This window comes from Chelonoidis abingdonii, chromosome 8 (genome assembly GCF_003597395.2).
Source record: "Chelonoidis abingdonii isolate Lonesome George chromosome 8, CheloAbing_2.0, whole genome shotgun sequence".
Lineage (NCBI taxonomy): Eukaryota > Metazoa > Chordata > Testudines > Testudinidae > Chelonoidis > Chelonoidis abingdonii.
In genome coordinates this window covers 38,587,047-38,614,581 of record NC_133776.1, presented here as the reverse complement: position 1 = coordinate 38,614,581, position 27,535 = coordinate 38,587,047, and the positions used below count along the sequence as shown (strand labels likewise).

The 27,535-nt window shown below is 40.6% G+C and overlaps 1 protein-coding gene across 1 annotated transcript in view; it reads right to left on the bottom strand.

Moving 5' to 3' along the window:
* The window catches only part of FARSB (phenylalanyl-tRNA synthetase subunit beta), a 48,054-nt gene extending 28,861 nt beyond the window's left edge, over positions 1–19,193 (bottom strand). The window contains exons 1-14 of the mRNA XM_032803591.2: positions 19,098–19,193; positions 17,811–17,866; positions 16,718–16,872; positions 15,609–15,681; positions 15,249–15,364; positions 14,567–14,717; positions 12,902–13,010; positions 9,410–9,480; positions 7,378–7,439; positions 7,238–7,289; positions 5,526–5,587; positions 4,893–5,100; positions 4,392–4,472; positions 340–432 (exon numbers count right to left, since the gene is read on the bottom strand). Coding sequence (XP_032659482.1) covers positions 340–432; positions 4,392–4,472; positions 4,893–5,100; positions 5,526–5,587; positions 7,238–7,289; positions 7,378–7,439; positions 9,410–9,480; positions 12,902–13,010; positions 14,567–14,717; positions 15,249–15,364; positions 15,609–15,681; positions 16,718–16,872; positions 17,811–17,866; positions 19,098–19,188 — 1,380 coding nt within the window. The 5' untranslated portion in view covers positions 19,189–19,193. The remainder of the gene's footprint in view (positions 1–339; positions 433–4,391; positions 4,473–4,892; positions 5,101–5,525; positions 5,588–7,237; positions 7,290–7,377; positions 7,440–9,409; positions 9,481–12,901; positions 13,011–14,566; positions 14,718–15,248; positions 15,365–15,608; positions 15,682–16,717; positions 16,873–17,810; positions 17,867–19,097) is intronic.
* Between the last annotated feature and the right edge of the window lie 8,342 nt (positions 19,194–27,535).

The window sequence follows — 27,535 nt, the reverse complement described above, 5'->3', positions numbered from 1 at the left end:
AATTTTGTCGCCCCTAATCCCATTGGGTAGTACCTCATTCCACTAAATTTACACTGTTTAAAATACTACTAAGTATAAGGGGGACAGAATTGGGCCCTCAGAGGAAACTGCAAGCAATTATATTTTCCATGTGCATAATCTGTTTATTGACTTCTAACTGCATTGAAAGTGGCCACCACATTTTATGTATTTTCTTTCCTTTTGATATTTAAGTTACCTTCCAAATTGCAGGCTTTAAATGTATTCTTTATAATGTTATCTTGCTGACTGGTAACTACTCTCTCAGATGTTTAGGGAAGCTGGTAGTGCAACAATTAGAGCTGAAATTAAACTTCTCACCTGAAATTCTGCCGTTTTGGGATTAGCTATGTGTACTGCTTTTGTTGAAGAGATGTCCACACCGAGTTTATCAGCAATATCTTCTTGGGAACACTGAGGGGAGAAAAAAAACCACAGTCAAATGGTTAAAATATACAGAGAACCAATGATAGAACTTGATATTAAGAACAATGCAAGATCAGCAACAGCTCTGATGCCCCTTAACGTGACTCTCTCTGATCGGCAATACTTACTTGTAAGCACAAAAGAAAGTGAAGAGTGAAGCCTCAGCCTTATATCTAAGTGGCTTATTTATGCACCAATTATTAACCAAAATAATGCTAGATTAAAGGCAAGAGTGTATTAGCTTTTATCATGGGTAATTATCTATTTTAAAAATAAGAGGACAGATTCTTCCACTCTGATTTCCATTGAATAATAACTTCCTGTGCAAATGATTCCAGTGGACTCAGTCCTACATTGAGCCTTCAAACAAACAGAGAAAAACAATCCCACTGGGACTACTTGCAGAATAAGGTACTACTGTGCATTGATAAGCGTTACACTATCATAGCTCCATTAGGCTCTCAAGGTATCTTTAAAAATCTAGGTACTAAAATAGTACAAGTGACTTATTGAGCTCACTGATCACCTGTGCACACTGAGTGACAGAAACTACCATTAAGGCCATGCCTACATGTACAAGCTTACAGTGGCACAGCTGTACCAATACAGCTGTGCTGCTATAAGAACACTCCGGTAGCTGCGTAACATCGACAGGAGAGAGCTCTCCCGTTGACATAATAAAACCAGCTCATCGAGCGGCAGTAGCTATGTCACCAGGAGACTCTCCCACCAACAAGCGCTTATGCCGACAAAACTTATGTCGCTCAGAGGTGTGTTTTTTCGTACCCCCTGAGCAATAAAAGTTTTGCAGACATAAATGCTAGTGTAGACCTAGCCTAAGAGTCACAGTCCAGATTTTCAGAATTTATAGCTCTACTAATGCATTAGGAAATTGATACGTGGACACTGCATGTAATTGAGGATTTGCTAGTATTCTGCAATTTTCCCAGAGTGTTCTATTTGGGTTGGCAGTGCTCCAAAAGGGGTGTTGATTGATCAAATGTGAGTATAATTAGCAGCTGACACATTCGGAAAGAGTGGGCTTCTGAATGGAAAAAAACATGATCTTCAATTATTGCTGACCGTAGCAGGATTTTTTTATGATCAAGTGTTTTCAGATGTCTAGTTAAACTGTGTTAGCTGACTATGACATGACTGAATACACACTTGCTAAAATCACACTGAACTCAATGTTACTCTTTTGAAGCTATGGTTTTGGGCTCAAACCAAAGAATGGATTATATGTAATAATGACTAATGGACATTTTTCATCCAAAATGTAACATGAGGTTGTGAAATGGTGCAGCAGGTAGGACACTGAAACGACAGATATGTTTCATATCTGTGTTTTAAGAACCTGGCAGTTATGTGCCAGAGCTCAGATATCAATGCCACAGCAGAAACACAGATGTGCAACATGCAAGACACGATGTAAGTGTCCGATCCCACAAATCCCTACCTATGTGAACAGCCCTTACTATTGTAATCACCTCTGCACATTGCTGCAATTCATAAAGGTCAGATGACATGTACTGCTGGGATGCATATAAATTCAGCATTTTGAGCAGCCCAGTTATTTGATGTTGAGAACACTGAAGAGACATTCATTGAATTAATATATGAACAAAACCTGTGAAAGCTTTGAACACAGAAACACATATTGTGCTGCCCCTATCATTGCACTACTACAGATAATCTTACCACGCTGCATATTGGTATAGCGAGAAATAACTGGTAGCTATTATCTTGGATAGTCCACAGGGATTGTCAACTAGTTAGATGGGCCAAAGCTGAAAAAAAAGAAATCACATCTGAACCCCCTGGAAGTCAGGAGGCAGAAGTCTGAAGCCAATTTTACAGTTTTACCTTATCCCATTACACGACGACAGGGGTGGGCAAACTATGGCCTGTGGGCTGGATCCGGCCCCTCGAGGGTTTGGATCCAGCCCACGGGACTGTCACCCCTGTGGCACTGCAGGCCCTGCACCCACTCCCAGAAGCTGCTGGCACGATGTCACTGTGGCCCTGATGTGTGTGGGAGGGGGGGAGGAAGAGGAGGGCACAAGGGCTCCATGCGCTGCCCTCACCTACAGACACCACCCCCCGCAGCTCCCATTGGCCAGGAACGGGGGACCGCAGCCAATGGGAGCTTTGGAGGAGGCACACACAGGCAACGGCAGCACACGGAGATCTCTGTGTCCCCTACCCCCACCCCAGGGGCTGCAGGGACATGGTTCCGGCCACTTCTGGGGATGGTGCAGGGCCAGGGAAGGCAGGCAGGCAAGGAGCCTGCCCTGGCCCCGGTGCGCCCTGCTGCCACCCCGGACCTGCTCCAAGTAAGTGGCGCCGGGCCGGAGTCCGCATCCCTCCTGCACCCTAACTCCCTGCCCTGAGCCCCCTGCCACACATCTCCTGCACCCCCTGTTCTGAGCCCCCTCCCAAAATCCATACCCCTCCCTGCACCCCACCCTGAGCCCCCTCATAGATCCCATACCCTTCCTCTGCCCCAACCCCTTGCCTTGAGCCCCTTCCTGCACACCGCACTCCCTCCCACTCCCCACACTCCAACCCCCTGCCCCGGCCCTGCATGCAATTTCCCCACCCAGATGCGGCCCTCGGGCCAAAAAGTCTGCCCACCCCTGCATTAGGATTATGGTATTTGGTTTCAAAGGGCAAAATTTTCAAAGGCACTTAAGTGCTGTAGGAACCTAAATCCAATTGAAAATCAGTGTCATAAACCACTTAAGAGGATTTTGAAAATATTATCCAAATATTAACTGTGAATCAGATAACAGTCTCTGAAAGGAGGATGAGTGTTCTTTCAGGCTCCGTGTGCGTGCAAGTGTGTGTATTTTTTGCACCACATACAGGGTCAGCTATTAGTTATATAAATCTCATGAATTTCTGAAAATCCTTTCTACATCTAGATCTACTCAAATCCAAGGGCAGAATTTGGTACAAATTCTGTGGCCACATTAGCATATGGGGACCTGCCATTATGTTCACCCAAGTACTTCTATTCTAAAGAACTTATTTAGCATACTAAAAATTGTTTTAAAATCTATTCTGAAGAGTTCCTGTGCATTGATATCTGATTTGCTAAACTAAATATGGTCATGTACATTTAATATTTTTTTAAAAAACAACATTTATAAGTCTGTATCATCAACTAATTGTCTGCACAATTCCAGTTTTCAAAACTACACTAACTGCAGTTACGGACATAACAGTGGTAAGAAGTACTCTCTGCTGTGAAAGTCTGATCCCTTGCAAGGGTCCGAGTACTACTAGAACAACCATAACAGTCTATATCTGCGTAGGAAGCTGGAAGTGAGACTGTTGTATGGGGACATAAGAATACAATTAATGCATAATTTATACTTTTAAAAATGCTTTTAAAAGATCTGTAAAAAACCAATTTTGCTGACTGAGGTTCTGCATAACCACTATTACAGCTCAAGCAGGCATTCACAGACAAGTTACAATACCCAAGAAAGGGTTCAGAATGGAACGGCTGTGAACTCTGAACTGCAGTGTTATGTATGGGGTATCACTATTCATTTTCTTTCCACATTATTAAATTGTAACCAAATACATTTTGTTATTAAACTCTGGCAATCTTGAGAAACAGTCTGACAGTCTTGTAACTCAGTACTATTCATGTTAAGTTAAACTTAAAAAAAACAGTCCATTTCAGCATCCATATGTCACCCCTATATTTTGAAATATATGCCAATCAGCAATTCAATTCTTCTGAGGACACGAGCTCACACAACACACATTATATTGTAATACCAAAACATTAGCAAACATGCATGTCCCAAAACAAGATCCCATAACATTTGCTGCATTTACACTGCATGACACCGTAAGACTATTATGTTCTGATTTGGCTCCCTAATTGTTTCAGCATACAACTAAAAAATCCCAAAGTTAATAAAATGTACCAGTGCAAAAGTGAGTGCTTCAGTGAATCCAGCAGCTGCCAAGTCCTGTCTCAGAAGTTCCGTGAGCTTATTGAGAGGAAACTAAAACAAAATAAGACAGTTTTCATATTCAATATGAAAATATTTATGATTCTTTTCCTGGATAATTCTGCATGTTACATTACAGTGAATGTTGCTAGTAAGGTTGCTTGCGCGCTTTAAAAAAACAAACAAACAGAAAGCATCAACCAGCTAACTGAAAAAATGAATCTCTCAATTAAAGATTTAATATCAGGTCCACGCTTAAACCCTGTCTTTTTTTCAACCACCAACCACCACTGGTCTTGGCTCTACTCAGATCAGTTGGGCATATGTTTTGTATCCAATCCATGGTACATGCCTTACAGCAAAGCATGTCCAAATATTGTTTAATTCTTTGGCTCTGTTTTTCTCAAAACCCTTCTGGCATACACTAGTCAATTACTGACAATATAGAGGATTTATTTATGGGGACAATCTTACTTGATTAGCTATGGTGTATGTTTTTGGAATAGTCATCTGAATGTTGTTATAACCATAAGCTATTGCTGCATCTTCTATGATATCACATGCATGGATAATGTCCGCTCTGGTAGGAGGAATTTCAATTTCTATATTGTTCCCACTCCCTGTGACATGTGACTTCAAACACATCCTGGTCAGCAGTTTTGCAAGACTTGATGGCTTTTCACTAAAACAAGACAACAGAGTCAGTATTTGGGGACTTTTACATCACGTTGATTAGCTTTTAAATAAGATACTACCTTTAATTTGCACAGTGCCTTCCCATGCTAAAGAATCTCAAAGTACTTTCAAACTGTATATATATGTATCACCTATCAGTGCCACCTCCGAGATAACATCTGACAGCAATTCTCTGCCAGCAAGACTACACAATAATTATAGGAGGGAATGAAGAATCACTCACTTAGCTGAACAGCATCTTTAGGTAGCTGATATAATTACTCAAGTTAACATACTAGTTTTTAGGGCATTCTAAAATTCGACTGAACACACAATATATACACATTTAAAAATATCATAATAACCAGTGTATTTTACCACAGCTCATTAATTTCAATTAAATTAATAAAAAACTAGGTTCGCACAACATACCTGATTCCAATTTTCTTGTTAATTAAATCAGGTTTCACTTTTTCTCTTCGGTAAGCCAGTTCCTACAAGGGAAAAAAGGGTTTACGCAGCATATTACACAGAAAGTTACATTTGTGTCTACTAAGATCCAGCTGCGACATCTTTCTAATCCAACTGCTGACACCACTGACAGCCACAGAAGACAAGTCTGTAATGTGGGGTTGGGCATCATGTTTTAGAATAACGGTAATACACTTTAAATAAACAACATCCTGATATGCTAGAATAAAGTTACTTTTAGTTAAGATGTAAGTTTATAGGCACCTTGAAATGCCTTTCAAGTGAATATTTGACAAAGAGAATATCAAAAACAAAGCACTGACACAATTAATGGTCATGTATGGGAGCTCAGGTTTCTAGTATTGACTTTGGAATTCTGCTACTGGGAGTAGGGCAAATCAAACTACTAGGAAGGTAGCAATTCCTGACACCTTGAGCAGAGCAGAGAGCTGACAGAATTCTCTCTTCCTTGTTTTACCAGATGTATAAAATCAGATCAGGCATAGGCTTCTGTAAAACTCAATGCAGCTCTTGCAGCCACAGAAAGCAGCAGGAAAACACACACAAACCAAAAAATAAAACGAGATCCTGTGATAAATTTGTTAGTAAAATTGTTTAAATACAAAACAAACCTTCCTAAAAACAGTTGCCTCAAGAGGGAAAAAGTGAGTTAGTTCTTTTTTTGTTGTATAAGGGCTTAGAAGCTTTGGGGGTTAAAAGTTTTTGTTCTGCTTTAGAAATATCTGGAATGATGTCTGGCTTTCTCCATTTTGCTGGAGGTCTGACCCAGAGATGAAGATACTGGATCTTTAATCTGAAGGGATTTGAAGAGGTTCCTCCCCCTCTTCTGTTCATTTATTGCACTGAGTCAAAATGACATTATCAAAACAAAAAAGATACCAATATAGCACTATAAGAAGTCTGAATCTAAATAAAAGTCACTTCCCCTCTCAATTAACCAAATTTCACTTGCTTGATATCTATGCTAAGCCTAACTAGATCCCCAGTTGTCCACGTGGGATCATTTCCATTCTGCTTATTTTTAACAAAACAAAAAAAGCACTAGTTATCTCCCTAATCCTGCAGAGAAACCCACATGTGGGCACCCAAGCTTATGCAGAGCCCCTCTGAAGTGACTGTGAAGGCATCTGCCCATGGGCAGTTCATTGTATGATTTGCTCTTGGAAGCTCCAAGGACCAAAAAAGCAACATTAAAGTTATTTAACTGAAAGGAATAAAAAACTTTCCAGATCTGATAAATCAAAAAAGTTAAGCCAAGGATGATTTCAATTGCCCATTAGCTTATAGTCGGTGACAGCTGTGGGGGGAAACTTCAAGCTAAGCAACAATTGCAGGAAAAAGCAAGTTCTATGGGCTTTTGACCTAGATTACATGCCTTGATTGTAGCTATACTTACTACTGGATCAGGCATAATATATTTCAAATTGGTTCTAAGCTACAGTGGTGACCTCAAACCCATTTCAAACCTTCCCCTTCAAACCTGGGATATCAGACTACTTTAGCAATCCTACATTTTTAGCTTTGACAGAAATGGAATGTTCACAGGGAAAAGGCTAGTGGGATTGCAGGAAATGAGGACTGTGCCACTCTCTTTTACCAAACCCTCATGGGTATAGAAATCCTTTTCCCCCAGTTGTCTCTAGAATACTTACTGGATAGATGCAGGTTCTTCCATTATGATAAGTTACTTCTGCTGCTTCAACGCTAGGGGGGGAAAAGGTCAAAGTGTGTAAAATGTGGGATTTGACCAACAAGTCTGATCTCATTGACAGTAAAGGATTGTACTACTCACGTGAATTGCTTCTCACAATATTCACTAAACATCGTGACTAAGATATCGAGGACAATTTTTGCCTACAAAGATAAAGAAATACAACCACATTAAAATTTATGGGTTCTTCTATTTATTTTAAATGATGCAAAATATTGTATTTTCTTTGTCATGCTTCAGATATTTAACTTAGAATAGAGTGAACACTGCTCTGTTTATTCCTTTAACAAAAAAATGTAAATCTAGAATGCAAAATACAACTCTCTCTCTCATGGGTCACATTCAATTAAAATAAAAAAACCAAAAACAACTTTTGGTTTCTGTAACAAAGAAGTCTCTTCAAAGACATGAAAAATGGAAGGCTTTGGATGGCACTGAAGTAGACCGAGATTTTAACTAAATTCAGCTCCCAAAGACATGAGAGCCATTATTACAATATGGATCTGGATCTTGCAAAAACTAACTCCAATGAGCAGTCCCACTGAAGTTACAGCAAGTAAGAGTTTATAAGCTCTAGGACTGTGCATTAAAAAAACATTATCAGATCAACCTAAACTGTAAAATCTGTTTTTTGAGGAGGATATTTCGAGAAGTTAGTGTAACAAATGAGTCATAAGATTCAAATCAGTTTCTGTGAGACATCAAAAAACCTATTTAGCCTGAGGCAGACATTTTCTTTACACATACTGAACAACATCCATTTTAATGTTCATAAGTTGTAAAGAAGTAAAAAAAGCACAATAAAAGGTGTTTATTGTTGGGATTCCCTCCAAAACCTCTTTCCACTCGACTTCCCAAGAACTCGGTTCGACTCCAGACTTTGTCACTCAGGTAATTTTATCTGCTAGGCTGAGTTGATCAGACTTAAATGCAGGGGGTGATGGATGCAGGATACATCACAGCTCCAAAGTTACACAGAAACCCTTTCCCTTTATATACATTACACATCTCATTGTATTTATTATACATTGCATCACATGTTTTGTCTTGGCTTGGTTAATTTGCAGCATGCACTGTCCATGGTTCGACTTCCTCTTTACCTCATCTTCACATTTCTAACTTATTTTGTCCTTGTTATCTAATTCACAGTAAATAGTTCCATGGGTCTTCTCCCTCTTCTTAGTTGGCTCAGACATTCTGTCTTCTTAGCCTGCTGACCTATGCACTCATCTTATTTAGCACAAAACACACTGTTTTCAACCTGATGATTCATTAGCTTCCCTAATTCTATCTTCCAAAAGAATGAGGCATCTCTCAATGTGTTAATTACAATTTATCAGCCCTGAGAATGCCCTCCCACCACACAAAAAAAATCTATTTTAACCCTTGTGGTATATGGATTAATTTTAAAAAAGTGTTCTTGCTTTTACAACATAAGTTAGACTCTGCCAAAATTCTCAAAGGAGAGAATATGCATCCACAAAAGTTGCTTGGACTTGCAATTACCTAAATTGGTGGGGAAAGGCTGCCTTTGGGTTAACACAGTGAGAATTGTACCCCTACAAGGAAGTGTATTCATGCTTGGAAACTCAATCTTTAATTTCATATGACTCTCTCTTTCTTTAAACAAATTAGAATAGAATTATCAAGAAGAAAGGCATCCCCAAGAAGTTTTATTGCTAAGAGGTCAAGGGGAAAATGATTCTTTGTAAAGAGAACTCTGCTAATATATAATAATCTCAAGGTATTTTTCACTTTTCAGAGCTGTTCAAGCACGGAATAACTATCAACAAGAAAGAGTATTGAATCTGAATTACTCTCAAATTGAACACTCAGTAACCATGCAGGAACAAATATGCCTAGCCCTGAACAAATGGAACTAGAAACATTTTTTAAAATGTAAGTTATTCCCAGAGCAGTCATAAAAATGAAGCATGAGGAGAGGCTGGTTAATACACTCCCCAAATGGCCCCTCAACTTTTCCTGCTCCAAAATATATAATATATACCCATCTACTATATTTGTTTGCATGATGGTCCTGTTACCCCAGAATAAAACAGCTACATGTACACCATATATGACAGCATATCTAAGACAGTAAAGCTTCATTTACCTTTGTAATATCAGTGGCTGTGCATTCAACAAACACATTTCTGGTATTTAGGGTTATTTTTGTATGGTTTCCTACAATAAAAAGATACAAACACACATATTAAAAGATGTTAGCATAGTTCTTGGAACAACACATATTGATTCACCTTATTCATAATCTAGTGACACTGCTGTTGTCTTCCACTGGCCAGAAAGTCACTTTTCCTGCTGCACCAACAGCTCTTAGATAGAAGATTCGAGTTTCCTCTCATAAATCTAGAGGCAAGCATGAAGGCATAATAGCAGTGATACACAGTCTTGTGTGGAAAACTGGGGTTCAAAGTGAACTTGGGATACCCATTTCTGGAAGGCTACATGGGTCTGTGGAAGCTATGAAGGCAATATCAGCCTCCAGTCAGGGAAGACAAAACAATGTTCACCTCATGGGCATAACTAGCACTGTACTCTCAGAGGATGTGATTTGATTTGCTTTCCTTGCTCTAGCACGTGCCAACATCATGACTGTGACTTATTAGGCTGCAGGTTAGGAAAGCACCCCTGAATCTGAGACTGAACGCTTTTAAACACCACTCAGATTGACACACAGCCTAAGGGTAGGTCTATACTTGTGGAGATGTGCAGAGTACAGAAATTGCATACCCAGCTAACATGGGTATAAAGAGCAGTGTAGACAGTAAGGCATTGCTTGGATTAGCCAAACAGAGACAAGCTTGAACCCTAGCGTACAGACCCTTCATAGCTGTTTACACACCAAGCAGTGCTTCCCACATGTACATGGCTATTTTTAGCAGTGTACAGTCTCCCTGCTGGAGTGTTTCCTTGCTGCAGTGAAAGACTTTGGCAGCAGAGAAAGAATCTAGCAGTGAGGAGGCAGCGGTAGAAGGTTCCAGCAGTGCCCTGCTGCCACAGCCTTTCCTCACTGCCCCCACCCTGCTGGAGCCTTTCACTGCCACGTGTAGCTACGCGGCTTGTCTTTCACTGGGGTTTGTAGCTTCACGTACCCAACACACCGCCACAAGGTAGGCAAGGTCTAAGTCACTACTCTGAAGAACTGAGGGCTTTTTCTTGACATGCCCTAGGTAAAGCCTAATGGGAAGCACATTAGGATACACAGGGTCTTCCCTGCTTTAAAATAAGAGAGAGAAAACAAATAGCCCATATCTAAACCAAAAGATATTGGTCAATATTTACTTATCAGTCTAGTGGTCAGACACTTCTTACTTGTGACAATTCAATAACCTTACACACCTTTGCCCCTCCCCTAAAACTGCCTAATGGATGCAGAGAAAGGACAGCCCACTGGTTAGAACACTAGCCAGGGACTTGGAAGACCTTGGTTCAATTCTTTGTTCTGTTACAGACTTCCTGTGTGACCTTGGTCAAGTCCGTGTCTAAGTTCCCCTTTGGGGGAGGGAGGGGAGAATAGCACTAATCTACCTCGCAGGGTAGTGAGAGGAGAAATATGTAAAAATGTTGTGAGTGCTCAGATCCCATGGTAATGAGAGCTGTATAACATGGATAGCAGAACACCACTGACAAGACAGGCTTCAAGAAGAAAGAACTGATTCCTGGAGTTTTAGGGGGTGGGGGGGTTGTTGTTTTTTGACCAGTTCACTGTTCGAAGGATTCCAACTTGCAGCACAAAAGCTAAAAAAGAGCAAGTAAAATGTTGGTGCGCTCTCAGATTGATATAAAGGATCTGATGCTTCCACAATGCAGAGAGCGCCATGGCCAAAGCACACAATTTCTCCCCAGAAAGGCTATGAATTTTATTTGTGAATACAAAGGGAACAGCATCAAAACTCCAGAAAAACTGATGTCCCATGGTTAGTTGTATATTGTGTGGCCCCATTCCTCACAATGAGGTCATGTTAAGAACTGAGGAGGATTGAGGAGTTACACACCAGTGTATCTTGTGATCCTTTTACCAAATTGCCTCCGTCATGCCCTCTGCACACTGAATACACTCAATTGTTCTAGGATCAGTTCAAGGCAAATATAACTTCACGTTGCAATCAGACCTGGATGGGAAACAGTTTTCCCATCCCACCACAAGTTTTGAGATTTCAAAAATGTTCCCATTTCCTATCAGGACAAACTGAAACCTTTTGAATTTTTTTGTGATAAACCAGAGAGAAATCCACTCTACAACAGCTAGCTGCTAGGGCACTCACCTGGGGTAATAGAGCAGAAATTTGAACCTGCCTCTCCCACATCCCAGGTGAGTACCCTAACCACCAGCCTACTGGCTATTCTGCTTTCTTTGCCCCTTAGCTCCAGTCCCACTCATTCGTCCTTGGTCTGAGAAACCTCCCCTTACAGAAGTTTTGTTGAAACCGTTATGTACTTGCAAAAAAGTTCTGCTTCAACATTTTCCAACGAAAAAATGTTTAGTTGGAAAATTCCTGCCCAGCTCTAGTTAATATTCCCACAATAATCTAAAATGAGCATTCATATGTTTACATTTCAAGAACTATAAGATGCATCAACTTTAACCTTGAAACATCATCCCTTAAAACACACCAAGATATGTGAAATTTAAATCAGCTTTTTGAATTATTAAAAGGCAAGCAGCTGGAATGTTTAGAGCTAGAATAATCTGGAGCTGCAATGAGCCTAATCAAGAACATTTCCAAAAGGATCAGAGACTGTGGCTCAAATCACATTCAAATTTTGAACAGCTGTTAAACATCAGAGATAGATAAAAGTACACAGTCTTAAGATTCAGGTCAGCTGTTTAAAATTTGTAGAGATGACTACAGAAACACATCCAAAGTGAGAATGTCATTAGCCATCAGATCAGTCACTGTAGAGAATGTCAGACCCGGACTACATAAGAGTTACTGACTCTTGGTCTAAAATCTTATTATAGGCATAATGAAACTACATATCTGTTTCTGTCTAAGGAAATATTCTTGCCAGTATCATTGATCTACTTCACCAGTCACCAGAAATGCCTTCCCCAAATCATCCATGAGTCCCTCTCATATTCAGAGGAAACTCTGTTAGAAACCATGCCAACAAAAATTCCAGCCCCAATATTTATTTATTTAATCAAAGCCTTCTCAATTCATTTTTTGTATACCAAATGCTCTGACAGTAATTGATTCATGGTGCTGATAATTACACTGGATTCATGCCCAGGCAAATGGATCAGCATCCCCTATTCCCTACAGCACAATGAGAGATCAAATTCTACCAGTTATAGATTCACCTTGAACTAAACTCTTCAGCCAAATGACCAATGAGTAATAAGCCTGTACCTGTTATGCCTATATCTCATAGTTGCTCATGAAAGTCCCACCAAAGAAGTCCGTCATTTAGTTTCCAGTGGCAAGGGTACCAGAAATATACATGGCATTTATAATGAAGAATAAATGAAAAAATCGTGACATCATTTTAAGAAAAACGAAACAACCCATGTATACTCAAAAGTGTGTTGGCTACATCATCAGAAAAATAATAGTGACAAAATAATAATATGTAATCCTACCATTGATGATTGGTGGCATTGAAAGAACGACACCGTTGCTATCGTAGATAACTGGATAAAGTGGTTTGTTTTCAATTATGTGTAGATAATGCTTAAGTTGGCTGTCAGTCTGGAGAAAAAGCACAAGCTGAATTTCACATTATCTTAATCATGAACCATCACCATATGACATAATCCCTCAACTGTGGCATTAACAGGAATTTTGCCTGAGTAAAGGATTAGGCTCACAGATATTACTTCACTACAGAAAGTTGTTTAAAAAAGCAAGGAAGCCAAAAAACAAATTTTCTCGTTTTAACACTAATGTCAAAATATTACTTCTTAATCTATGAGTAGGAGGATGGCAGATATGCCATCTTACTCAAGCCAAACATTGTGATTGTTCATCATAAAGGAATTTCCATTTCTTGTCCTAAGCAGAGCACTAAGCATGCTAAAGTAACTGTGTCCCAGCTTTACAGCAATTGGTCTTAAAGGTGGCAAAAGTTAGCTGCAGAATAAAGAAAAGAAAATATTCTAGTCTCTTAGTACTGATGGATTTACACTAAAACGCTCTCCAGCATCTGATCCAAATGATTTCATGTTAAAAGAGCCATGATGGGGAGCGGGGGGGGGGGGGGGGGGGGGGGGGGGGGGGGGGGGGGGGGTCAGGGAGAGGAGGTGTTTTATTTTGAATATAAACATGTTGCCAGAACATGAAACATATTCTACTAGACAATGCAGTTTTCTTCTGTGTATTCCTTCTAGCCACTCTAGTTCTCCTTGCTTGTTCTCTCCTTCAGTGTCCTGTCACATCAGTTTAGACAGAGCATATTGGGGCTCTCTTTATTTGCTATGAAAAGCTTGTGTGTCCCATGGTGCTTTATAGAAATGACAACACTTTGTACGCTTCCATATTAGAAAAGTTACTATTTAAAAACAGGCTTGATATGACTTCTTCCCACTAATCATTGACCCACACATGGGGATCTTTTAATTGTGGAGAGGAGCCAAGAATGGCATCTTGTTAAGCTTGAGCACTTTAAACAGCCAGGCGAATATTTCATATTTCAACATCTTCCACAAATACAAGATCAAATTAAAAAAAAAAAAATGCATTTGCTTCAGCTGTGCATTCACCCCTCATGTGTTCAGTTTCCTGTCAGTAAGCTCATTCCTAGAATATTCATGGGACATTCCAGAAACATGAGCATTAAGGGAAGATGTTCATGTAAAGCAATCTTTAGGCTGATAAATGTGACTATTTGCATTAGAAGCCTGATTCCAAGAATTATGTTTATCCAAAAAAAACCCCCAATACCATGCAATTTACATGGGTAATAAAAACTGAATAGCACAGCACAATTTTGAATATCAAATACAACCAAATGCTCGCTCCATTAGACTCAACTGCAAAACTCTCATTGACTTCAGTGGGGCCGGATTTCACTCCAAGAGCTAGTTGCACAAATTAGGTGAGTAATATCAACTAAATGTGAGAGAAACGTAAGTTGCTCAATTCAAAACAATGTGGTCTAGTTCCAGTTCCTAATGGAGAGGTGGCCACAACATAAAATTACCACTGCTATTGGCAATATCTGCAGAGGTGCCAATCCCAAGTCTTGCAATCCCTCTAGAAATTGAGATTTCAGCACTGCATGTGAAGAGTTTGGAAAGGATACCTACCCGATATAGATCCATAATTTCAGAAGCCGTATACTCTTTGGACTGATTCAGGGGCTTGAATCTAATTTCTGAAGGCGGTCTAGCTGTATAAGTAAATGGACCAGAGATTGTGTCCAGGTCATGGGTGCCAATTGCTACTAACGCTCTTTTCCTACAAAGGAAGCAAGGAAAAACAACAATGACTTTTCTATAGGTATTTGGAGTTCATTTGAGATAATGTCCTATGAGGCAGTACTGTCTCAAACATGCATATAGCTAATTGTTGAAGCAGAATAGCAATTTTTACAAGTGTAGAAGCACGTAGAGGTAGTAGCATTCTGACTGCAGTACGCATGGTACATTGACTTGGTAACAACACACACAACAGTCAAATGTAAATCTAATGGGACTGTGGTAGAGAGTTTACCCAAGAGGCTTCTTCTACTACTTATCTAGCTGACGTCACTCCCTTATGGCAAAATGCATTGAGAATTTCCAGTATCAAGTAAGACAAACAAAGAATGTCAAAGAGCACTGCTGAAAAATATTTGTCTAAGCATGAGTATAAACATAACATCTCTTTGGAAAAGTGAACAGCAGCCCATCTCAAGAATAAAATTAAATATTTCACAATAAAAAATATTAAGCCAACCTAAATGGTGATGTTCCATTTGTTTTATTCTCACTGGATTTAAAAACAAACCTGCAAATGTTCTGATGTAGCTTTTCTTGTAGGTCAATGAAACTATCATAGCGATCCTTGGAAAAAGTTATGTTACGAAGGACTGCAGCTACCGCATGAGGACGAACTTGGGCAGTCTACAATTTATAAGAGTGGTACAGTTACAAATGATAAAAAATTCATATATGCAGAATTTATAAAATTAAATTCTCACATTGAAAACAATGTGTGTCTTGAACTTTTTGAAGTGATAATCACTTGCTTACAAAAATATATACTACAATGGAAAATGCACAAAGAGTACCGATATCCCCAAAGGAAATAGTTTACTTTTAGTTTGGTAAAGGAAAGAGGATTTTCTCTACAGAGAAATAATTTCACCTCTTCAGTAATAATCAGCCTTTGAACACCACCATTCGCCGGCATAATCCTTTTGTATCTAGGGGCCTTTATCCTAAAACAAAAATGGAAATAAAAAGGGTTTACAACTGAGGGTGAAACATTCTTCCAAAAGGAGCACAAGGAGGAAACATTAGAAAAGTGTCAATGCGCTTTATGGTGAAAATGTTATCAATTTTTACTGGCATTTAAAATTCTGTAAAAACTGTTAACATATACACCTCTACCTCAATATAATGCTGAGCTTGGGAGCCAAAAAATCTTACCGCACTACAGGTGAAACTGTGTTATACTGAACTTGCTTTGATCCACTGGAGTGCGCAGCCCCGCCCCCCCAGAGCACTGCTTTACCGTGTTATATCCAAATTCGTGTTAGTATCAGGGGGCGTTATATCAAGGTAGCGGTGTATGTAAAGTTTCCTACTAACTTACTTAAGTATAGTGTACTATGAAATATATACGCTCAAAAAGACAACTTCACTGCAGTCAAAGATTCCTCAAAAAACTTAGACTTAAAGAAAACAAGAACACACCTGTAGAAAACTGGTTCTGTCACAGGGGATTCGATCCTGAGCACCCTCAACTTCCACTATCTTCAAGCAGATGTGAGGGCACTTAGCACCTTGCAGGATCAATCCCAGGTTGTCTAACCAGATCAATCATTAATGTTAATGGTAATTACTTGCACAGAAAATTTCAGAAAAATCGAGAATTGAGAAAAGGGAAAACGTTGATAACATTACATCTTATTTCAATAACAATATCAACAATAAATAAATAACAAGAACTAAATAATAACAATCTTAAATACCTCAGTTAGGAGAAGGAATTATCATTGTCATTCTCAAACTATGCATATCACACACTCTTGCCTTCTACTCTGTGAAAGAGTACTGCCGTGAGCCTCTCTGGACAAGATTTGCTGGAGCGTAGAAAACATTTTGGCAATTACAGTGAAGTTATAAATCAGAGATCCCTCACAGGCCAAGCAAATAGCATTTTTATTAATCAACTGCTTAACGTTAATAAGCAATGTACGAGTTTAGCCTAATCAAATACTGAAGTACAAAAACCTCACAGTGCTAGAGTACCTTTCTTTAAAGACCTGAAGCCCTCGGACCAATCCTTCCAGACAAAGAAGATCATATCGGTTAGCAGGAACATCAATTTTATAGAGAATGATATCTGATGCACCCTCTGCTTTTCCACCACCTTGTTCTTTGCTTATTATGTCCTTCTCAGACGTCTACAATTAAACGAAAACTGAGTCACTAATAATGGAGTAAATGAGCATTGAAAGAGCTTAGAAAATAGCATAATTTTAAATGTAAAAAAATAAATAGTATTCATTAACAAATGTGGTTTGAAGGGCATAATGTTGGTTTATATGTGAAATGGGTACTTAAAGCATCAGAAACTGTACTAATTGAAGCACCTAACTGTATGACCTCTCAGATTCAGAAGTCTTAATACAATAACCCAAAGGAATATTTGTTTATTATTGGAACTGAATTATTAAAAACAAAGACTAGCCCAGGCACAAGTGGCTAGGCTAGTAGATCCCAGTTCTGTACTGAGCCTAATTATTTCTTCCATTTTGCTGTAAATCAGTATCCCATCAGTAATGTCTGAAGTCTATTCTGAAATAGAGCATACAAAAAAAGAACCTTTGTTAATCTTCAATCAGATCATTTATATGTATTCAATCATTTCAAACTAAACCAGAAATTAAAAGAACACCAAGACAATATAAGATTCAGTTTGACTCTGCAAAGATGTGGGTGCTAGTACTAGAAAATTCTGATGCAGGATCAAGACCTCAACCACTACTTTTCAGTCACTATATAAAATGCCCAAAACACTAAGTTTTTGTGGAAGTTGTACAAGCTTGCATAAAAAAAAATAAAGCCAAAGCAGAGCTTGTAAAGTATTTGCAACACAGAGCCTGTAACTGGGATACCAACATTGGAAGTTCTTGGCCACTACAGCAGAATAGTAGTGTCTGTGGGTCATATACACTACTTATGATGTTCAGAGAGAAGGCTCTTTTACTGTGGAGGGCAGGTAAACTGCCGAAGACACAGCAGACTGGGTCCCCTCTATCAAACAGAACTGCAATCAATCCCCCACAGCCAAAGGGCTAGAGACAAATGTAAATGTGATAAGTGACAACATATGACTTACAATTTCATCAAGCTCCAGACCAAACTGAAAGCAAAGTTCATCAAACTCTTCATCAGCTAGGAAGAAAGAAAAACAAACACTCTGGTTAATTCTGGTTTCTAATAAACAGATCTCAGACTTCTGAAGACAACTCAGGAAAAAGCCCTGAATAGAATACTAAATGCTATTTGCAGGGGGGAGGGAGGGAAAGGATTGAGAATTTTGTCTTTACTTTTGTTTTAGTAACAATTTTTGCTATTCGTGTTGTATTTATTGATTTGTGAAATTCATAGCAAAAGATTTAGAACACAATATATCAGTGTTAGTTTTGAATACAATTGGTTGTACCATTAGCTTTTTTTCAGTCTCCACACAGTATAACAGAACAGAAACACATCACATCAGCATAAGAACAGACAAGTCCATGAGAAGCAGTGCAGTAGCATCAACAATTACCTTCTCATTCAGTCAGCTGGGTATAAATTAGGATGCATAACTCACCTTCTGACTTATGGAGAGGTCTAGTCTACCAGAGAAATTGGGGGAAAGGAAGTGCTGTGGGAAAAGGCAATTTGGCTAAACTGTTTTATCTGCCAGGTCTACCTATCTTCCCTAATTTTTAAAAAATGTATTTCTGACTCCATCAACTATTACAATAAAAAAAAAGAATCCAGACCTCAGAGTTCAGAAGCCAAGCAATTTAAAAAAATGCTTTCCCCAACATGCTGTTTTAAAATTAGTTTGTAATTTTTAAGTGTATACCTGTATTTTATCAGTAAGTGGGACTCAAACAGCATGTATGTGCACACAGAACCCGAAAAATCCACCAAGCCACGGCATGCAAGAGGCTTTCCCAAGCAAATGCTATGAACTTCTGAAGAACCCAAGCTTTGATTAAAAGCGTTTTTAGCCCTTATGGCTGTGCAAACACACTTCCACATGGGAATTAAGTGTAAGTTATTGCAGTGACGTCTAACCCTGCCTACAGCCAACTCCACGCGGCACATGCTCCTTAGACTTCCCCAATGAAATCGACCCAGAGTCTTGTCAGTTTCACTGTCGGCCACTATTAGAGTCAGGACACGCAGATCGGATCGGCAGCATCTTGCTGCTAACTGGGAAAGCGCCGAGCAGGGGCAGAGAGCGGCACCGGAGCTGGTATTCGGTGGGAAGCAGCCCCCAGGAACAGGCAGGAGGGCAACTAAGTCCACAGGTGACAGTGACCTGAAAGCTGGTGACAGGCCAGAGCAACGGAGAGCCCGCCAGGCCCCACCCGCTCCAGCACCGCGCCCCCCCGCCCGCACTCACTGTAGCGCCTGCCCAGCGCCTGGAAGAGCAGCTCCCGCTTCACACTGACCGTCGGCATGTCACAAGCCCGAGCTACGGTCACATTGCGCATGCGCCTTCCGCACACGCCCACTGGAAGGACCCCGACTCCGCCAAACTAACCAGGTGTTGGGGCTGTGCTAAAGCATCGCCTGATCTTCCGAGTCCCCTTCTGCTCCTGTACCAGCGCTGCTGCCCTCCCTATCTCACGCTGTCCCTGTGGCCGTTCGCACACGCTCTCCCCGTGCGGGACCCGCGGCGTGCGAGCGGAACGAAAGGAAGGATGTGACTGGTGTGATCAGGCAGAGCCTGGACACCTATGGACGCAGGACGATACGTCAGCCGGGTCGGTTCGGCCGAGCCGGCTCCAGATGGTGAACGGGCAGCGCGCAGGCCCCTGGGGTAAAGGCTGCTGCTCGCCTGTGCAGGGCCAGATCCGATCCCGAGCGCCTTACTCAGCGGCTCCAGGCCCGCGAGGGGTGGCTCCGGGCCGCTGGGCGGCGTGGCTTTGGGTAGCTCGACACTTCCGCCCCAAATGGGGGCGCGGGGGACGTTCCCCTGGGCTGGTCAGCGCCCCGGTGCGGGAGGGGGCGCGTTATAGGGACTGGGGCACCGTGATAGACAAAGCACTGCAGCCCCCGGGGGAATGGCACCGGGCCGCCCTTCCTGATTGTGCCACTTGTGGGCCCGGCCTTGCAGTCCTTGCACCCGCTAAAGCGCTCCGTGACTGTGCTGGGCGCTAATAACTTGTGGGGGAGGAGACTAAAGGCTTGTACCGGGTTGTTAAAGCGATGCTCACCCAGTCAGAGTCAAAAGGCTGAGTTTCCAGACATACGAGCTGTGCCTTGGACAAATGTAAACCCCAAATCAATGTGAAATTTAGCTATGCAACCCACTAACACCTGCCTCTCAACAGACCACTTGTAATGAAGAGTCTTCCTCACCCGCAATGAATGTTATAGCTATTGGGCTAGCCTGCAACCCTGAGTCTTCCTTAGTAGTGATAAAGGGGGATTGTTGAGGTAACAGTAAAGTGCAGTTTGCAGCATCTTTAGCTGGACGTTTCAAGTGAGAAATAGTGGAAAACAGAAGATGCACTCGAGAAAGTTTGTTTGCTTGAAGCCCTGCAAAGGGTTTTTTGTCAGGTTTGCATTTGGAGAGCTAAGGCTGCTTCTCCAGTACCCCTGCACATTCTGTAGTAAATTGAACATAAAATGTTATGTAAGTGATAGTGTTAATGCCCATTTTGGACTCTGCACTGGTGTAAATGAGTGCACAAAGAGCATGGCAACAGAAAATCAAGCCCCAGGAACTGAGAGACTTCTTTCTGGAAGGAGAGGAGTTGAGACCTGTTTCCTCTCACACTAGTATAGATTGAGAGTAACTCCAGTGAAATCAATAGGCTCTTCTAAACTAAACTGGTGTAAATCAAGAGTAATTGTATTGAAGTCAAAGCTATGCTGATGTGTTACAGGTGTAAATAAGAGCATGAGATCCCTAGTGTTCATGAGTCTTGCAGGGAACCCTTAACAGGGAATATTCTCCTGGATATTGGTATTTTAATTGCCAGTCTGTGAGTCTTTCCATTGATCTGAATGGCCATTGAAATGAGCATAATAAATGTAAGAAAGGTTAGTGATACGTGTGAGGACTAGTTACTACAGATTAGACTAGTACTCAACTCAGGTAATAAAAGTTGTCATTATTACAATTATGGAAGAAGTCTAGTTGTCTATCAGATAGTCAGTACTCAGACAAAAATTGCATTTTCATATATTAGTCTTTTCTTGTGCATACTGCCCCTTTGTGACACTCTGTACCTCAGGGGAGTGCCCTCATATTAATCGTTTATATATAATTGAGATATTTCATATAAAGCATGCCGTGTGAGATATCAGGGGAAAGGTTATCTGCTGAAAGCTATTGTTTTATCTGAGTATGTATATCATTGGTACATCTGAAGTTATGAGATTGTGGATAGCTGAGTGGTTTGAGCATTAGCCTGTTAAACCTAGTATTGTGAGTTCAATCCTTGAGGGGGGCCACTTAGGGATCTGGAGCAAAATCAGTACTTGATCATGCTAGTGAAGGCAGTGGGCTGGACTCAATGATCTTTTGGGGTCCCTTCCAGCTCTATAAGATAGATAGGCTGTCACTAAAATGTGCTGTGGGAAATTGCCATTATTAGATCCCCAGAGACCACAACAAGGGAGCTAATCAATGCCCGTGCAGGTGTTGAACAACCATCAACAGCCATTGTCCAGCAAAGGAGATACAATTCAATGACTCACTTGCACAAGGCCTCACCAGGGGGATTGCTCTATCTTGCCTGGTGACTCAGCAACACCCACCAGACATACCTGGACTTATGCTCTCTTGGCCTTTTCTCCTTTCCTCCTCCTCCTCCCCCCCAACCTATGCTGCAAGCAGCAAGATTGCTCAGAAGAGTGAGGATGGCCAACAGAGGAGACTGGCCCAAGTTTCAAGGGTGAAACCTGTGTATTATGAAATGTAACATCCAGTGGAGTGCTTGATCTAAATACTGTCTAGTGTCTCACAGGTTTAGGATTTAGATTGTGCACTTATTTTGTTATCTTTTGTAACTAATTCTGACTTTTTGCCTGTCACTTATACTCTCTTAAAATCTATTGTAATCAGTAAACTTCTTTTACTCTTTATCTTTACCGGTGAGTTTGCCTGAAGTGTTTGTGACCTGGGCAGATTTACCAAAGGCTGGTGCATGTCCACTTTCCATTGATGAAGAGGCAAACTAATTAATAAACTTGCATTGCTCAAGACGGTATATTTCTCGGGTACAAGGCTGGGAGCTGGGGGAATGTGGCTGGCACCTTTCTCTGTGTGATTCATGAGTGGTTCTGGCAGCATTCGCAATCTAGCTGGGCATGGGGCGCCACATGCGGCTGTACTGAGTTGTAACAGCAGCTGGAGGGGTTTGCTGTTTGCCACCGATAAGGCATTGTGAGAGACTACCCAGAATAGTGAGTAAAGGGAGTAGAATCGTCCCACAGTCCCAGGTTGCACTCTGAGGATCCCATCACCCTTTTTTTGTTACCTGTTCCTGGTTTGTTGCTTTATTTTTACTTCTCTTCCACTTTTCCTTAAACTTCATTTTAGTGCATATATCAATTAACCTACTGTTTCATCCTACATTTATGTTCTACATTTCGTGTGTATAAGAATATACAAAAATTGAATAAGAAGCCTAACATGTAACCACTGTTTTAAACACTCTTCAATTAAATCAGATAAATGACTAAAGCATTTCCATTCTGTCACCCTCCACTATTACAAAAACTGTCTTCAGAATTGCCTTGTTATGAATGGATTATGCTATCATGGAGATATCTGTGACGCTCCTTATAATTGTTTTCTGAGAGATGTTTTTTATTTTCATATTTCATGGTGTTTCACCCACGTTTGTGTTCATTCTTTTCTTTATCCTCCCACATCCTTGGATGCATAGGGTGTCCACCAGTTTCCACCGTTTATTTTGGTCTTCTGCTGGTCTTTTCAGGCTTCTGAGTGTCATGTTGATGGAATTGGCTTTCTTCTCTATTGTTCTACATAATATTTTTCTAGTTTGCCCTCTTTTTCCTCTTTCTAGATGGTGCCCATATCATAGGTGTTGACTCAGTGGGTGCTCCAGGGCTGAAGCACCCACAGAAAAAAATTAATGTGTTCTTAGCACCCACTGGCAGCCAGCTTCTCCACTCCCCTCCAGCGTCTGCCGGCAGCCCCACCAATCAACTCCTCCTCCTCCCTCCAGCGCCTCCAGCCTGCCATGATCAGTTGTTCTGCAGTGTGCAGGAGGCACTGTGGGGGGGGAAAGGGAGGAGCGGGGATGGGGTACACTCGGGGAAGGGGATGGAACTGGGTGGGAAGAGGCGGGGTGGGAGTTTAGGCTTGGGAGAAGGGGTCAGGTGGGGGCAGGGCCTGGGGCAGAGCAGGGAGTTGAACACCCCTGGGGCCTGGAGAAGCCGGTGTCTCTGGCCCATATTATAACTTGCTGTGGAAGTTATGTTGGGGCATCCTTAAAGCATATCCTAAATATGTCCATTGTCATCTGACCATATTTGATGCTGTAGATTGATTTGCTCTACTCAGAATTTCTGAGGTTGCAAGAAACCCTTTCCAGTGGACTTTGAGATCTTCTGCAGGCATTTAATTTGGAATTAATTGATCTTACCAATTTTTGTTGTAGATTTCCATGACCTTGCTCCATAGAGGAGGACAGACATCATGCAGGTGTTAAAATGTATATTTGTGTCAATGTCAATCATGCTGCTTTTCCAAATCTTTTCATTTTGCTGCTTTTGATATTTGTTGTTTGACATCTAACATGGTCTCACCATCATTGCACATACCACTCCTTATATGGGTAAAATGTGTTCTAGTATTTCTTCATCTACTCTAATATTATAAGAATTTCTTCATCTACTCTAATGGTGAATAATAAGAATATAGCAGTAGGAATATATTACTGACCACCTGACCAGGATGATGATAGTGACTGTGAAATGCTCAGGGAGATTATAGAGGCTATTAAAATAAAAAACTCAATAATGGGGGATTACTGGGTACGTCACCTCAGGACGGGATGCAGAGATAAAGTTTCTTGACACCTTAAATGACTGCTTCTTGGAGCAGCTGGTCCTGGAACCCACCAGAGGAGAGGAAATTCTTGATTTAGTTCTAAGTGGAGCACAGGATCTGGTCCAAGAGGTGAACAGCTGGACCACTTGGTAATAGTGACCATAATATAATGAAATGTAATATCGCTGTGTCAGGAAAAACACTGCAGCAGCCCAACACTGTAGCTTTTAATTTCAGAAAGGGGAACTACACAAAAATGAGGAGGTTAGTTAAACAGAAATTAAAGGATACAATGCTAAAAGTGAAATCTCTGCAAGCTGCATGGAAACTTTTTAAAGACACCATAATAGAGACTCAACTAAAATGTATACCCCAAATGAAAAAACATAGTAAGAGAACCAAAAAAGAGCCACTGTGGCTAAACAAAGTAAAAGAATTAGTGAGAGGCAAAAAGACATCCTTTAAAAAGTGGAAGTTAAATCTTAGTGAGGAAAATAGAAAGGAGCATAAACACTGGCAAATGAAGTGTAAAGATACAATTAGGAAAGCCAGAAATGAATTTGAGGAACAGTTAGTCAAAAACTCAAGAAGTAATAGCAGTTTTTTAAAAAAAATAAATCAGAAGCAGGAAGCCTGCTAAACAACCAGTGGGGCTGCTAGACGTTTGAAGTGCTAAAGGAGCACTCAAGGATGATAAGGCCATTGTGAAGAAACTAAATGAATTCTTTGCATTGGTCTTCACGGCTGAGAATGTAAGGGAGATTCCCAAACCTGAGCCATTCTTTTTAGGTGACAGATCTGAGGAACTGTCCCAGATTGAGGTATCGTTAGAGGCGGTTTTGTAACAAATTAAACAGCAGTAAGTCACCAGGACCAAGGACCAGATGGTATTCACCCAAGAGTTCTGAAGGAACTCAAATGTGAAACTGCAAAACTACTAACTGTAGTCTGTAACCTATGATTTAAATCAGCTTCTGTACCAGATGACTGGAGGATAGCTAATGTGATGCCAGTTTTTAAAAAGGACTCCAGAGGTGATCCCAGCAATTACATGCCTGTAAACCTAACTTCAGTACCAGCCAAACTGGTTGAAACTATAATAAAGAACAATTGTCAGACATATAGATTAACATAACTTGTTGAGGAAGAGTCAACGTGGTTTTAGTAAAGGGAAATCATGCTTCACCCAACTACTAGAATTCTCTGAGGGGGTCAACAAGGGGATCCAGGGGATATAGTGTACTTAGATTTTCAGAAAGTCTTTGACAAGGTCCCTCACCAAAGGCTCTTAGGCAAAGTAAGCTGCCATTGGATAAGAGGGAAGGTGCTCTCATGGAATGGTAACTGGTTAAAAGATAGGAAACAAAGGGTAGGTATAAATGGGCAGTTTTCAGAATGGGGAAAGATAAATAGTGGTGTCTACCAGGAGTCTGTTCTGGGACCAGTCCTATTCTACATATTCATAAATGATCTGGAAAAAGGGGTAAACAGTGAGGTGGCAAAATTTGCAGATGATACAAAATTACTAAAAATAGTTAAGATCCAGGCAGACTGTGAAGAACTACAAAAGGATCTCAAAACTGGGTGACTGGGCAGCAAAATGGCAGATGAAATTTAATGCTGATAAATGCAAAGTAATGCACATTGGAAAGCATAATCCCAACTATACATATAAAATGATGGGGTCTAAATAAGCTGTTACCACTCAAGAAAGAGATCTTGGAGTCATTGTGGATAGTTCTCTGAAAACATCCACTCAATGTGCAGTAGCAGTCAAAAAGGTGAACAGAAAGCTGGGGATAATTAAGAATGAGATAGATAATAGGACAGAAAACATGATGTTGCCTATCTATAAATCCATGGTACGCCCACATCTTGAATACTGTGTGCAGATGTGGTCACTCCATCTCAAAAAAGATATTTTGGAATTGGAAAAGGTTCAGAAAAGGACAACAAAAATGATTAGGGGTATGGAACGGCTTCCATATGAGGAGAGTTTAATAAGACTGGGACTTTTCAGCTTGGAAAAGAAATGGATAAGGGAGGTATGACTGAGATCTATAAAATCATGACTGATGTAGAGAAAATAGATAAGGAAGTATTTACTACTTCTCATAACACAAGAACTAGAGGTCACCAAATGAAATTAATAGGCAGCAGGTTTACAATAAAAGGAAGTATTTCTTCACACAACGCATAGTCAACCTGTGGAACTCCTTGCCAAAGGATGTTGTGAAGGCCAAGACCATAACAGGATTCAAAAAAGAACTAGATGAATTCATAGAGGATAGGTCTATCAATGGCTATTAGCCAGGATGGGCAGGAATGGTGTTCCTAGCCTCTGTTTGCCAGAATCTGGGAATGAGCGACAGGGGATGGATCACTTGATGATTACCTTTTTTGTTCATTCCCTCTGGGGCACCTGGCACTTGCCACTGTCGGAAGACAGGATACTGGGCTAGATGGCCCAGTAGGGCCATTCTTATGTTCCTTTTGTCTTCCCCTTGATGCTGAACAGACCAATTTGTTTTGTTGTACCAGCCAAAAGCTGGGTCTCTTCTTCCATTAAGTGACATCTTAAACTAAGCCGAACAATGTCATTGGCAAAAATTAGGTCTTCCAATAGTGATTTATCATTTATCCATAAAAATGATAAGCTGTTATTGATCCTTTATAAAAGCTATGGCTCTGTATGGAGGACAACATAATAGCAATGTCTCTCCCACATAAGATGTCAAAGTCTGTCCGTCTTGCACAGAAATAATCTCCTCTCTTTCTTTGGGAATATATGGCAAGGTAAACTAGTTCTCTTCCTATCTTGTAGCTAGCCTAGGGCTCCAGAATAGCTAGGAACTGTCCTGGCTCAGGGCCCTGAGTGCCTAATCCTCAGGGCAGACTGTCAAAGAAGTAGGGCAGAGACTCCAAACTGGTTGTGTTTTATAATTAGATTTCACCAACCCAGTAACAAATGTGAACTCATAAAGCAATATAACAGGTTTACCATAGAGTCACAGACTGTCCTCTGAGGCATTCCAGTCTATTTTGTCACCTAGGTAAGCTGGATTTACTGATAGTTACTATACACCAAAAATCAAAAAATATTCAAGTAGTTTCTAGGCCTAAGAGACTAGTCACTTACCTAGATCAATTTGTACTTTAGATCTCTCACCAAAGACAATACTTGTAGCCAGGCCTATATTAAACTAACTAAAGATTTATTAATTAGGAAAAAGAAATGAGACAGTAACTACAAGGCTAAAGCAAGCAAATTTATATACACGAATGAGTTACAGTCTGTGGTTTTAAAAGGTGACAATGTTGTAGTAACCTGTCAGCTTTGAATGTATTTTAGGGCTAACCCAGGTTGACCCTGGGGATCTCTGCTTGTATTTCCTAGCTCTGACCCTGTCAGAGACCAAACAGCAAAAGAGATGAGAAACTGAAAAAAATTTCTTGTCAGGTATATTTCTTCCCTTCTTCCAGAACTTAAGCTGATAGGAGGAGCCCTCTTTCATTTAGCCTCTTCATGGGTGTTAAGAGGCAGTTAAGAAAGTCTTTGTGTTGTGATGTCCCACAATGGCCCATTTAGTTGTAATAGCTTTCTTGATGAGCAGGAGACAATCTTTCCTGATGTGTCCACAGTTCCAGAGCAAACCTGTTTTACAGTTATAAAGCAAAAACTTAAATATTACCTTATAGCAGGTGATAAAGATAAAAGTGAGATTAACACATGCAGCAATTTACAAGCATTTCATAAAGCTTAAAACACTAAACACAACCTTATGAGCTCAATACCCACCGTAGCC